The sequence below is a fragment of the Heterocephalus glaber genome, unplaced genomic scaffold, assembly GCF_053883595.1.
Source record: "Heterocephalus glaber isolate CG9 unplaced genomic scaffold, H.glaber_assembly_v1.0 deba00001457, whole genome shotgun sequence".
Lineage (NCBI taxonomy): Eukaryota > Metazoa > Chordata > Mammalia > Rodentia > Bathyergidae > Heterocephalus > Heterocephalus glaber.
Genome location: NW_028258305.1, coordinates 39,168,633 through 39,182,535, shown reverse-complemented (window position 1 = coordinate 39,182,535; position 13,903 = coordinate 39,168,633). Strand labels below are relative to the sequence as shown.

General features: G+C 46.0%; 1 protein-coding gene and 1 pseudogene across 1 annotated transcript in view; both read left to right on the top strand.

Annotated features, from left to right (window-relative positions):
- Positions 1-3,392: 3,392 nt before the first annotated feature.
- Positions 3,393-11,346, top strand: LOC101699755 (myosin phosphatase Rho-interacting protein pseudogene; annotated as a pseudogene).
- Positions 11,347-11,659: 313 nt separating this feature from the next.
- Spdya (speedy/RINGO cell cycle regulator family member A) overlaps positions 11,660-13,903 on the top strand; it is a 50,547-nt gene continuing 48,303 nt past the window's right edge. Inside the window, exons 1-2 of the mRNA XM_087216505.1 lie at positions 11,660-11,786; positions 12,448-12,548. Coding sequence (XP_087072631.1) covers positions 12,480-12,548 — 69 coding nt within the window. The 5' untranslated portion in view covers positions 11,660-11,786; positions 12,448-12,479. The remainder of the gene's footprint in view (positions 11,787-12,447; positions 12,549-13,903) is intronic.

Here is a 13,903-nt window from a genome sequence, read left to right as displayed (position 1 = left end):
AGACCAAACAAATCCATTTATGATAGTGACAGAAAGTGGTGTTAGTTTCTCTCAAAAGTTAAGCTTGGGGCCGGGGATTTAGCTCAGTGGTTTCGCCGCCTGCTGCGCAAGTGCAAGGACCCAAGTTCAATCCCCGGTACCAAAAAAAAATGTTAAGCTTGATTGAAACGGAGTAATTATTAAGTTAAATTTAGTCTTAAGTTACCTCCCTACATGGCAAACTTTAATATAATACATAGACACTACAACCTAACATCAGAGTATATATTCAGATAATCTCTGAATTACGATGGCTTGACTTAAATTTTAACGTGATGGTGCCAAAACAAAACACATTCAGTAGAATCTGCACTTCAAGTTCTAAATTTTGATCTTTTCCCAGGCTAGCAGTATAGTAGGATACTCACACTGATGATGGGCAGAGGCAGTGAGCTATTGATGCCTATTGTGTGGCCAAGCTGTGATGTTTGGTAGATTAAATGTATTAAATGTATTTTAGACTTAGGATATTTTCAATTTATGATGGATTCATCAGGACATGACTGCATTGAAAGTCAAGGAACATCTATCCTGTAATAAGTAGTAGGGCCTCAAGCTGATCAAAGCACCCGAACTTTCAGCCAGTCATATACTACAAACTGCCAAAGCATGTCCAAATAACATAAATGCTGAATGGTAACCAATCTGGCGATTTCTGTTTGTCCTTTCATTTTTCTGTCTGTAAATACTCCCTGCCCTTGTTATTGGGTCGACCTCTCTAAACCATTACTACTTTAGGGAGCTACTCAACTCATGACTTTCTTTGCTTACATAAACTCAACTAAATCAAAGGAAAAATAAGTTGATTTGAAGTATGAATCTGTTCAGGGGCAATACACCTCTCAAAAAATTTCATCCAGGGCAAAGCTAGGAACATCTTAAGATGTGTCTCAAGAATACGAAAGTACCGTATTGGGACAACAAGGAACTGAAATATTTCTCAGTGTATAAGTTCGAGTATATTTCCTTGTCTCCATGCCACCCATAACTTCTAAACCAAAAGAGCTTTTTAAACCTGTTTCTGCTAAAAATGTGTTTAGAGAATAAAGATGGCTTGGCCAAATTTGCTCTTGCTGTCTACTTAAAATGCCTACCTCCCTTTCCTTGTGAGTCCATACTTCAGTCAGTGCTGTACCTGAGATAAACTTAATGTAAGCCTGCCTATAATAGAAATAGGGCGGCCCTTTTTGGTGGTAGATCTCAGTGTTTTATAATTTCGTAAAGCAGCTAAAAAGTGGCTATAATTCTATAGTGATACAGCGAGCCTTAGAAAATGAACAGAATAGGAAATGAAACTGATTCCATAGAAGTATACTCTAAAGAGTTTTATTATTTGTATTTTCTTCGTAATGTTTCTTCAATAAAAACAAAACTTAGAGACATTTCTTCAGAAACAAAACAATAATATTTTTGATGTGTAAAATTGGATTTTACCTATTTGAATGCCAAAATTTCTAAATAAATCCCTTGGTTAGGAAACTTAAAAAGTCAAAGCTTGTTTCCTTCAACAACCACCTTCTACAGTGGTTGACTTATTGCACCATAAGCTTAATTGCTCATAATGTTTTTATGTATATTGCCAGTGTTTTATTAAACCTTATTTTTACAAAAATGGCCATTAATCTGTTTCTTTCCTTTAGGAATCTTTACCAGTTAATGTGGTTATAAAGTCTTATAGGGAACCGGGAGGCTGAGGGAAGAGGATTGTTTCGAGTTCAAGGCCAGCCTGTACTACAAAGTGAGACCCTGTCTCTCAGAAAACAAAAAGATCTTGTGGGACTGGGGGATACACATCAGTGGTAGAACATTTGCCTAACATCGGCCCTATGTTCAATCCCCAGTGTTGCAAAAAATAAATACAATTTTATTTGTGATACTATGTTTTGGGTTTATATAGGGTGGAAGATCCCAGGTGAATGTGAGAATGAAGAAGAGGTTTCATGTCTGTTTGGGGAGAGGGTGGAAGAGAACAAATTAAATGCCTGAAGCAGCTGAGTTCAGTATTCCAATTATTATAAAACCCTCTGTTTGCCAGGCACAGTTGTCAAAAATATTGTCAGTTAAGCAGCAGGTTATTGATAAATTAACACCTGTTCTACAATTTGTTGGTTAACACTATTGTTTCTAACTTTTCCTTTAATAAAAGGTTCCTGAGAAAACATATCAAGGAGTGTAATCGCTTGAGAAAGTTTGTGTGGTAGAACTCACGAACCTCTTCAACTTACCAAATTAAAAACTAAGCTACCACAGAAAATCTTGCATGAGTCCCAGGATCCAACTTTTAGCATATATGCATATATAATTGCTACACATAGATAAATTTAATAAGTTGTAGGAGTAAATCTCTTGTCTCCTAGCATAGTTCTCAGGTTTTATAGTCTTAATTTGTGGTCTGGTAACTCCACTGAAATTCAACTCGTCATCAGATGACCAGGGATGTAGCTCAGTGGTAGAGTGCTTGTCTAGCATGCATGAAGCCCTAGGTTCAATCCTCAGTACCGAAACAAACAAAAAAAAGCTTTACTCAAGAGATCTAGGTTAAAATCTTTGTTCTATGCTGCAAAGCCTGTTTGGGATAGCAAGTGATAGCCCTCAATTGGTTATTTTTGCTGACAGATTGATACAAATTGTAATTCTTTAATACAGTATCATTCTTTATTCAATTACATTAGGGTGTTGGGCGTATCTTCGAGACTTTGTTAGAACTCCAAGCAAAATAATATGGTAAATGTTTAAATTTTTAAGAAGCTATTGCAGTAAGGGGGGGAAAGATATTGTAGTAAAATACATTGTCATTGTCAGATTTCTCACATCAAACACCAGTCCCACCATTCTTGCCCTTTTCGTTCTTGGGATTGAACCTAGGGCCTTCTCGTTGAGCTACATTCCTAGCCCTTTTAATTTTTTTATACTGAGGTTCTCACTAAGTTACCCAGGCTGAGGCTCAAACTTGTGATCCTCTTGCCCTAGCACCATGACCTATTCTTTTTTTCTTCTTTTAAGAAAACTAATGTCTGTGCTGGGGATTTAGCTCAGTGGTTCCATTGCCTGCCTTGTAAGCGCAAAGACCAGAGTTCAATCCCCAGTACCAAAAAAGAAAACTAGTGTCTGCCTTTATTCGAATAAAGTTCCAACCCACCCCAAGACCCATCCCAAGCCTTGGCAGCTGGAAGCAGTTCTGAAAGTCCTCTTTGGTGTGTCTTTATAAGGGGTGAACCAAAAATATAATGAATGCTGCTGCCAAGTACCATCCAATAGAAAGGCATACTTGTAAAAACATCACAGTAGTGTCTTCATCCACGTTGTTTACCAGATCTGGCACTGCGACATGCTGGGTCTTCATGAAAGTCAAAATGACCATGAAAGATAAACATTTTGAAGATTCAGGACATCAGCACAGCCACAACAGTGCATCTAAAGACGCAAAAGATGACTTGCAAGAACTGCTTCAGAAAGTGGCAAGAAAGATGGGGTAAGTGTGAAGGTGGAGTATGTGGGGAAGAATTAATGGTAATGTGTCCTTTACTGTAAAAAGAAAAGTTTTAAATTAACATTCATTATATTTTATAATTACACCTCATTTGGCCCTTCACTTTTAGTTCTTAGTCTCATTGTGTAACTAGAACAAGCACAGGCAGAACTTTTTCTCTTCACTGACTTAACACCTAGAGTGATGTTGACACACAGTAGACGCATGATGGAGGAAACTATAGACATTTTGTTACCTTTTTGGATTGTTCCTGATTGTCTTGAGTTTGTGTCTCTCATTTGAAAGACCAATCATCCAGACTGAATTCTTGGTCACAGCACAAAATTCCACAAAAGGAATTTGGCCCAGCTCGGACAAGAGCCCTTAGGACTCCATAAGTGAAGAAGGGAAGGAATATTGCATGAATAGAGCTGCCCTACCTGTACCGAAGTGGTTTGGGAGATTGGGTACAGTGTCCCAGAAAAGGAGTGCAGAAAAAAATCCAGAGGTGTTCTCTGTGACATCTACCTCCCCCCAAATCTGTACCAGCTGTAAACAGCTGTAATGTCTGTATGGCTGTATTACGTTTTTATAGCTATCACTGGTTCTATTAGTTGGTAGTCTGGTAGTTGGTGTTCATGTCTCAATGGTCAAATAGTTTATTAATTCTGCTTGCATAGCTCCATGAAGCACACATGGAGTTTTCTTATAAATGTTTAAAAGTGAAAACTGAAGAGTATAGGATATGTACACACTCAGCTTGATAAGGTTGTGAATGCTTTTGTCAGTGGGCATTTGGGCCATTTTTGCTACCCAAATGACCATTTTTCTCCCAAAAATAAGACTGGGTCTTACATTAATTTTTGCTTCAAAAGCTGCAGTAGGGCTTATTTTCAGGGGATGTCTTAATTTTTTTCATGTACAACAGTCTGTATTTATTCATGTACAAAAACCTATATTTATTCAGCTACAAACATCTACATTTATTCAAATAGTCATGTCATCATAACTCAAAAACCCCAAATTGCAGGGCTGGGGACTTAGCTCAGTGGTTCCGCCACCTGCCTGGCAAGTGCAAGGTCAAGTTTGATCCCCAGGGCCAAAACCAAACCCCCCTCCCCCAAATTCCAGCCTGAATTCTTAATGACTCCATTTCTTGTAGAACCATTGTTCCCAATCCTATGTCCAGTAATAGAGCTTTCCTTATCTTTTTTTTGTTCGGTACTGGGGATCGAACTCGGGTCCTTGTGCTTTCGAGACAGGCGGTGGAACCACTGAGCTAAATCCTGGGCCCAATAGAGATTTCCTTAAATGAGCACGTGTCCGTGCAGCCTGCTTATAGTGCATTGTTATAACATGACTTATTGAATTAGAAGATTAATATTAGGCAAAACCACATCCATCATCAAATGTGCACGGTATTTGTGCGTTGTGTCTATTCCAACTGGTCATTCAGCAGTAGGTCTCGAGTTCTGTTTACACAGATGTTTACCTCTCGTCCAAAGGTTCCTACTTGGATATTTACAAATAATTACAATGTATATATTTATTTTAAGTATTAATGCCAATATAATTTTTAATTTAGGTATGTCCATTGTGTGTTGCAACACACACTAAGTGAGTCCATCTGGCTGACAGTCTCAGGGCTTATTTTTGTGGTAGGGCTTATATTTCAAGGATCCTGAAAAAAGCTAGGTCTTATTTTCTGGTTAGATCTTATTTTCAGGCAAATATGGCACAAATCATGTACAGTGCAGAGGTTGACCAGGTGGCCACTGTGTTCTCTCAAGTGGTGGCCCACCCTCATGTTGTAGGGTGCTCCACTTTTCCTACTTTTACTTGGTCCAAACTTGCCCTGCAGAGCCTAGTTTCCTGCCTTTAATATAACTTTGCTACCACTTAAAGAAAAAAATGACCCGACTAAGGACAAGCATTGATTTTTTTTCTTCATAGTTTCTTGAGACATGGTCTTGCTATTAGTTTAGGCTGGCCTTGAACTATGTAGCCCAGGCTGGCCTCAAACTGGTGTAAATCCTCCCGCCTCAGCCTTCTGAGTGCTGGGATTACAGGTCTGTGACACCATGCCAGCTAGCATCGATTTTTTTTTTTATAAGGAAATAACAAAGCCATAGGCATCTTAATAGTTCATAGCCTGCTCGTTTAAATGCCTGAAGCCGGCCGCTCCCGGCCCCAGGCGGAGTGCTCGAGCGCTCCGCTCCTAGTTGCAGCGTCCGTGGGCGCCCAGGGCAGCGGCGGTGGGTGCCTAGGAGGCGGCGGCCGCGTCGGTGCTGGCGGGCGCGGGGCGGCGCGCGCGCGCTGTAGGCCCGGGCGCGGCAGCGCGGAGTGCCCGCGGAAGGGCCAGGCCTGCCGAAGCCGGTGGGGCCTGAGGCGGCGGCCGCGGTGAGCCCTAGCCCGCCGGGAGCGCGCGGGCCGGGACTGCGCCGCCGCCACCGCCCCCTGACCCTGTCGGCGGCCAAGGAGAACCCGTGCAGGAAATTCCAGGCCAACATCTTCAACAAGAGCAAGTGTCAGAATTGCTTCAAGCCCCACGAGTCGCATCTGCTCAACGACGAGGACCTGACCGGGCCAAACCCATTTATGGTGGCTGGCTGCTCCTGGCTCCAGATGGGACTGACTTTGACAACCCAGTACACCGGTCTCGGAACCGGCAGCGACGGTTCTTCATCCTTTATGAGCATGGCCTCCTGCGCTACGCCCTGGATGAGATGCCTGCAACCCTCCCACAGGGTACCATCAACATGAACCAGTGCTCAGATGTGGTGGATGGAGAGGGCCGCACTGGCCAGAAATTCTCCCTGTGCATTCTGACACCTGAGAAGGAGCATTTCTTTAGGGCAGAAACTAAAGAGATCATCACTGGGTGGCTGGAGATGCTCACGGTCTATCCCAGGACTAACAAGCAGAACCAAAAGAAGAAACGGAAAGTGGATCCACCCACCCCACAGGAGCCTGGGCCTGCCAAGGTGGCTGCCACCAGCAACAGCAGCAGCAGCCCCAGTGCAGAAAAAGTCCCCACCACCTAGTCCACGCTCTGGCAGGAAGAAATGAGGGCCAAGGACCAGCCTGATGGGAGCAACCTGAGTCCAGCTCAGAGTCCCAGCCAAAGCCAGCCTTCTGCCAGCTCCCTGCGGGAACCAGGGCTGGAAAGCAAAGAAGAGGAGAGCGCCATGAGTAGCGACTGCATGGACTGTGGCCGCAAAGTGTGGGTGGAGAGTGGCTACTTCTCACTGGAAAAGACCAAGCAGGACTTGAAGGCTGAGGAGCAGCAGCTGCCTCCGCCTCACTCCCCTCCTAGCCCTAGCACCCCAAACAACAGAAGGTCCCAGGTAATTGAGAAATTTGAGGCATTGGACATTGAGGAGGCAGAGCACATGGAGACAAACCTGTTGGCCAGGCCCTCACCATCCAGTGACACTCGCCAGGGCCGCAGTGAAAAGGGCATTCTCCAGGAAGCGGCTTGACCTGCTGAATTTCAAGAAAGGCTGGCTGACCAAGCAGTACGAAGATGGTCAGTGGAAGAAGCACTGGTTTGTCCTGTCTGATCAGAGCCTGAGATACCACAGGGACTCTGTGGCTGAGGAGGCAGCGGACTTGGATGGGGAAATTGATTTGTCCACATGTTATGATGTCACAGAGTATCTAGTCCAGAGAAACTATGGCTTCCAGATACACACAAAGGAGGGTGAGTTCACCCTGTCAGCCATGACATCTGGAATCCGGCAAAATTGGATCCAGACCATCATGAAGCATGTGCACCCAACCACCACCTCAGACATGACCAGTTCATTGCCTGAGGAAAAGAACAAGAGCAGCTCAACTTTTGATACTTGCCCAAGGCCAAATGAAAACCAAGAGGCAGAGCCAGGGGATCTGGATCCAGAGCAGAAGAGGAGCCACGCTAGGGAGCGAAGGCAAGAGGGCCGCTCCAAGACCTTTGACTGGGCTGAGTTCCGCCCTATCCAACAGGCCCTGGCTCAGGAGAGGGCCAATAACATGGGGCACCCTGATGCTCGTGAGCCTGGGTACCCCGAGATGGAGCCGGGTGAGCTAGAGCGGGAGAGTGCACGGAGGCAGGAAGAACGCCATAAGCGCTTTGGGATGGTGGATGCTGTGGATGGAACAAGCATCGAGGAAGCAGCCCTGCGCATGGAGGTGGACCGGAGCCCAGGGCTGCCAATTGCCACTCACCTTAAGACGCAAAATGTCAACATGGAAACTGAGCAGCGGTGGCATCAGGTGGAGACCACCCCTCTCCAAGAGGAAAAGCAGGTGCCCATTGCCCCCTTGCACCTGTCCTCTGAGGACGGAAGTGACCGGCTCTCTACACATGAACTGACCTCTCTGCTGGAGAAGGAGCTGGAGCAGAGCCAGAAGGAAGCCTCAGACCTTCTGGAACAGAACTGGCTCTTACAGGACCAGCTGAGGGTGGCACTGGGCCATGAGCAAAGTGCCCGGGAGGGCTATGTGCTACAGGCCACATGTGAGCGAGGCTTTGCTGCAATGGAGGAGATGCATCAGAAGAAGATTGAAGACCTTCAGAGGCAGCACCAGAGGGAGCTAGAGAAGCTTCGGGAGGAAAAGGACCGCCTCCTGGCTGAGGAGACTGCTGCCACTATCTCAGCCATTGAAGCCATGAAGAATGCCCACCGGGAGGAGATGGAGCATGAGCTGGAAAAGAGCCAGCGATCTCAAATCAGCAGTATCAACTCAGACATTGAAGCCCTGAGGCAGCAGTACCTGGAGGAGCTGCAGTCGGTGCAGCGGGAGCTGGAGGTCCTCTCAGAGCAGTATTCGCAGAAGTGCCTGGAGAATGCTCACCTGGCCCAGGCACTGGAGGCTGAGCGGCAGGCCCTGCAGCAGTGCCAGTGCGAGAACTAGGAGCTCAGCGCCCACAACCAGGAAGTGAATAACCGCCTAGCTGCAGAGATCACATGGTTACGGACACTACTGACCAGGGACGGCGATGGGGAGGCTGCTGGGTCACCCCTCACACAGGGCAAAGACGCGTACGAGCTAGAGGTCTTATTGTGGGTCAAGGAGTCAGAAATACAGTATCTGAAACAGGAGATCAGCTCTCCCAAGGACGAGCTCCAGACAGCACTTCGGGATAAAAAGTATGCTAGTGACAAGTACAAAGACATTTATACGGAGCTCAGCATCGCGAAGGCCAAGGCAGACTGTGATATCAGCAGGTTGAGAGAGCAGCTGAAAGCAGCTACAGAAGCACTGGGGGAAAAGTCCCCTGAGAGCACTGCTGTGGCAGGATACGACATAATGAAATCTAAAAGCAACCCTGACTTTCTGAAGAAAGACAGATCCTGTGTCACCCAGCAACTCAGAAATATTAGGTCCAAGAGTCTGAAGGAAGGCCTGACAGTGCAGGAACGGCTGAAGCTCTTTGAATCCAGGGACTTGAAGAAAGACTAGCTGTATCCCATGCCACTCAACACACCCTTCCTGGCTGGTGGCAGCACAACCTAAGCGCAGCTTTTTGTCTGTACCTTTATTTGTATCGTTGTTGTTATTGTCATTAACTGTGGGTTTGGATACATGAGAGACTGGTGTATGGATTGTCCGCACCATTCCAACTTCCTGTTGTGTTTATCACCACTTTCTTTCTGTGGTATTCTGAGATTGGTCAAGCTCCAGCAGTGTGGTGATGCAGCACCTGCCCACATCTGAGTAGAGCCTTTCTCGATATCCACTGCACCCACTGTCAGTATTAAGGCTCAGCAGACTCTCAGTAAGCTAGCCCTGTATCAGAGTGCAGTGTGGAGGTCTGGCCCACACTCCAGCTCTGCTGCTCACCGCCAAGCACCACCAGGTGGGCACAATCCTGGTTGGTCAGAGAAGAGCCACCTTGATGTCCTGGTTTGACCTGTACCATGGTGCAGGTGATTTGCCTGCCTGGTTGCTGGAGGAGGCAGCAACCCAGATGGGTGTACAGCCTGTGCACACTGCCTTCTGGCCTGTGAGGAGGACAACGTTTTGTATTTGCTGCACTAATGCAGCTTAGAACCACACCCCAGATAATCCTGGCTAACTTTCACAACCCGGAAAATGTGGAAAGCAACCATTCCTATTTTTGTTTTTTATTAGATCTTGCACAAAAAATAAATAAATGAATAAATGCCTGAAGCCCTAAGTCCCAGAGAGACAAGAATACCTACCAATGTCCTCCTCATTGCTAGACAGTTTACCCACACTATGAAATTTATCACAAACACATTTACAAAGTAGGTGGTGTCATCCTGCATTTACATTTACTGAGGCATAGTAAGTTGCCTGCATTCATGCTGCAGGTAAAACAGTACCTGAATTCAGACCAATTACTCCATTCTCAAGTACATTGACTTTATGCACTAAAAATAGTTTAAAAAGCTAGGAATGAGAACATTCGTGAATTAATTTCAAGCCAAAAACTTAAAATAGTGAGTTGCCCCCAATAGCTATCATTTATATCCAATTGCTGCCTTTAATATGCAAATTTTATAAAACACTAGGGCCAGGGATTTACCTCAGTGGTTTCACTGCCTGCTGTGCAAGCGCAAGGACCGGAGTTCAATCCCCGGTACCAAAAAACAAAACAAAAAAAACACTGAATTGTGAAGATTTGGGGATCCTAAAGAGTACCTTCACTCAACTACTTTTCTTTTGCATTGTACAGTTTATGCATCTCCCTGGTATAGCTCCTGTGCCTGGTATTTTACTTGTGTCTATACCTGGCTAGGAAGTTTTAGAAAGGTATTGCCATGCTGTTTTCATTATTGTGCTATTTTCCATGACTCATTTTGAAATAGTGTAGTCCATGCAGTGGATATTCAGTATTCAATAAGTCAATTATACTAAAGGCTGGAAGTCAGTAATCACAGGAAACCCTCCTGCCTTGCAAAAGAGAGGATCCTCAGGAAAAGCCAGAAGCATAAAACTTGAAGCAGCCATTTCCTGAAGATTTTCACAACCAGTTGATGCCCCTTGACCTGTTCTCCCATTTAAGGGCCAGCAAGAAAATGTCAGAGGGCTTTGTCAGGAAAAACTATTTCTCAGATTGCCTTCTCTTACATGTATTAATTTTTGTCATCATCTTCCTGTGTGAGGATCTAAGAAAGAAGGGAACTAACATTCCATCTTCAGTGTTACTGAGCAACTAATTGCCAAGAAATACCACAAATAGGCGAGGCTTACCTTGCTTTTTAAGTAAGACGAGGCTTACCTTGCTTTTTAAGTAATAATTATAGCAGCAAAAAATCTGGAAACAATGTAACTATAAGAATGACATAAATGGCCTGAGATTTAGCTCAGTGGCTCCGTGCCTGCCTCAAAAGCGCAAGGTACCGAGTTTGATCCCAGGTACCAAAAAAACCCCACCAAAAAACCCAAAAATTGGGCCGGGAATTTAGCTCAGTGGTTTCGCCGAATGACATAAATATGGTTCATCCGTTCTGGAATATTATCCAGTAATTACAAATTACAGACTCGCACCATGAAAACAAGAGTGCGATGTGTTAACACTGAAGTGGGGGCAGTTGGTACATTAGAAAGGGAAAGGCCGTTGGGAGAGGAGCTGTGAAGAATCCTATTTATTCAGCAAGCATTTGTCACCGGGCCTTGGGCAAGGGCCAGGACGAAGGAAGGGGAAAAGCCTCCACTGTAGACATTGTAGGCCTGACTAGTACTTCACAGTGCTCCCCCTTTCTGTGTACTTGGATGTGCGTGTCAGTTGTGCCTCAACGTTCGCTTCTGGGGCGCGGCACCATCTCAGAGGCAAGCCCAAAGGCTCAACACCGACAGTCTGGGAGCCCCGGGAAAGCGGTCGGGTGGGAAAGTCGCGCGGGCTACGCGGACCTGAACTCCGGTTAACGGCAGGAGGCAGCGCGGGCGGCCGCGGCGGCGCTTGGCGGTGGGGGCGGGGACCCGGCGGCCCCCCGTCCCCGGCGGCCCTGCGCGCTGATTGGCTCTGCTGGCCGCGCGCCCGGGGCGGGCAGTCCACGAGCCTGCGGTCCGGTGCGAGCTCCTGGCGCGCAACCGCCCGAGGCCCGAGCTGCGGCTGCAGCTGAGAGGAACCGGCAGGCTCACGCTTTCCCTCCCGGGTCCGCAGCTGCTTCGCTCGCACGCGCGGCCGGACCCGTGGACGAACGTCCGGTGTCGGCTGTGCCTCGCCCTCGGCTCCCTGTCGGCAGCCCGCGCCCCCCTGCGTGAGGAGGCGGCGGCGGCGGCGGCGGCTTCGTCGACGCTCCTCCCGCGGTGAAGCCCGCAGGTGCCTGGCGGGTCGCGGCCTGGGCGTGGGGGAGCGCGGGGGTCGCGGGGCCGGGGGAGGCGGCCGGAGCCCGCGGCCGGAGCCCGCGCGTGGGCTGGGAGGCGGCGGGCGCCTGAGCGAGCCCGGCCTCCCCGCGGCCCTGGGCCGGGCGTCTGCGCGGCGGGCTCGCTCGGCGCCGCGTCCTCAGCCCGGTGCTCAAAGTGTGGAAGTCAGTGTTTTCTTCTCCAGGACATCCACCGCGACTGGAGGCCCCCAGCCTCACTCTAGTAGGGAAAAGAAATCTTTCATTTCACATTGAAAGACGCTTGTGCTGTTTTGAAATGGGGATCGTCTCCGTCTGTTTACAAACCTGTAACATAAGCATGTTTTAAAATACTGGCCAGGCTGTCCTAACTCCACGGTAGCCCACGCTGTGTTTCGCTTTGTTTGCTTTTACCGTCTTTTTCTCTTTGCTCTGCCCAAACTCGCTCTGCCGAGTGAGTTTCTCCCCAGCTCTTCATTGTAGCTTTCTTGAATAAACTTGGCCACTGCTTTAAAAATAAATAAATAAAAATAAAATTAAAATGCCAGCCAGCTTTGTTATTAATATAAATTTAACATTTCAGTTATATTTAGCAGTTGAGTTGAAATTTAGCTCACTCAACCCTTCTTTCCTTGAAAGATACCCTTACGGTCAGAGATGATACAAGAATAATGGTGACACACTCTTCGTTTGTGCGAAGCATTCGACACTGGCTGAAGCAGGAGGATTCCAAGTTGGAGGTCAGCGTGAGCAGTTTAGCAGCTTTGAGAAACCTTGTCTCAAAAAAAAAAAAAAAAAAAAATTAAAAGGGAAGGGGCGGGGCTGTGGATGCAGCTCAGTGGTTAGGCCTGCGTTCAATCCCTAGGCGTATCCTAGAAGAAAAAAAAACTTATTGAAATGTCTTGAAAATTCAATGAGATCATTCATATTCACAGTGACTGGCACGTATTAAATAAGTGCTCGGTATTTGATTGGAAGTATAAGGAGGCTAAAGTTCACCTCCCTTCCTGAGTTGGCAGTAGATTTGCCATTAGGTTTTTTATATAAGAAAATGAATCCCCACATTACTTGTGTAGGATTGCAGGAATGCTATACAAGTATGAATTTGGATGGTCGATGATGATGATGATGATGATGATGATGATGATGATGATGATTTGCAGTGCTAGGGATCCAACCTAGGGTCTCAGATACCTGCTAGTCAAGAGCTTTACCCACTACACCTCAGTCCCGTGGTGATTTTTTTTTTTTTAATGTTGGTAGAATCCATGTAAAAAGTCATTAAAGGATTTTGCCATTAATCACGGTTTCTCCAGGTTCTTCCTTCCCTGTCTCTTGCTTTTGAGAAATGGCTCACATTTTAATTTGTCTTCCCTTCTTTTCCTCTTACAGAACTCTTCTCTTGGTGTAGCTAAACCAAGAGCAAAATTTAAAACTACCTCACGGTGGAATTTCACCAAGACTGTAGCATTGATAACTTGTCTCCTTCAGCTTTTTCTCCTCAACTTTTCTACCACTGTTTGATTTCAATGAATTTGTATTTAGGAATTTAAGATATTTCCTTTCAGTTTTCTCAAATTTTATGTGTGGTATCCCAATACCTACATAATGAGGGTTTCACAGAATATTGTGGAAACCTACAGTAAGCATAACATTTTACTTTTTGATTCATTGAAAAATTGCATGATATTTCTTGATTATCCATGGTTGCTTTTATATAAAAACGCTTTAGAATCATTTACCGTTGAGTTAAAACCTCCTGGAATATGTGCCAGGGTTGCTCTGTATTTGTTGCATCCCTCCCCTAAGATGCTTTCCTGTCGCAGTTTGAGTAGCCTGACCACTAGTAGTTTTTCCCATGTAGACATAAGATTGCTCTTACTTGGAAAAGATGCAGATGAGGCTCCAGCTGTCTCCCAAGTGAGATGGGTAAGGAAAAGCATAAAGTTCTTAACGCAAGTCTCAAGGCTCAATTTACCACCTATTCATCTTTCTATGGAGTCTGTAGCACCACACACCCTCAACTCCATAACTGCCTTCAATTTGGCTGGACTTTAGGATCTAGGAAGAAAGAAGGAGGGGAGGGAAGAGAAAC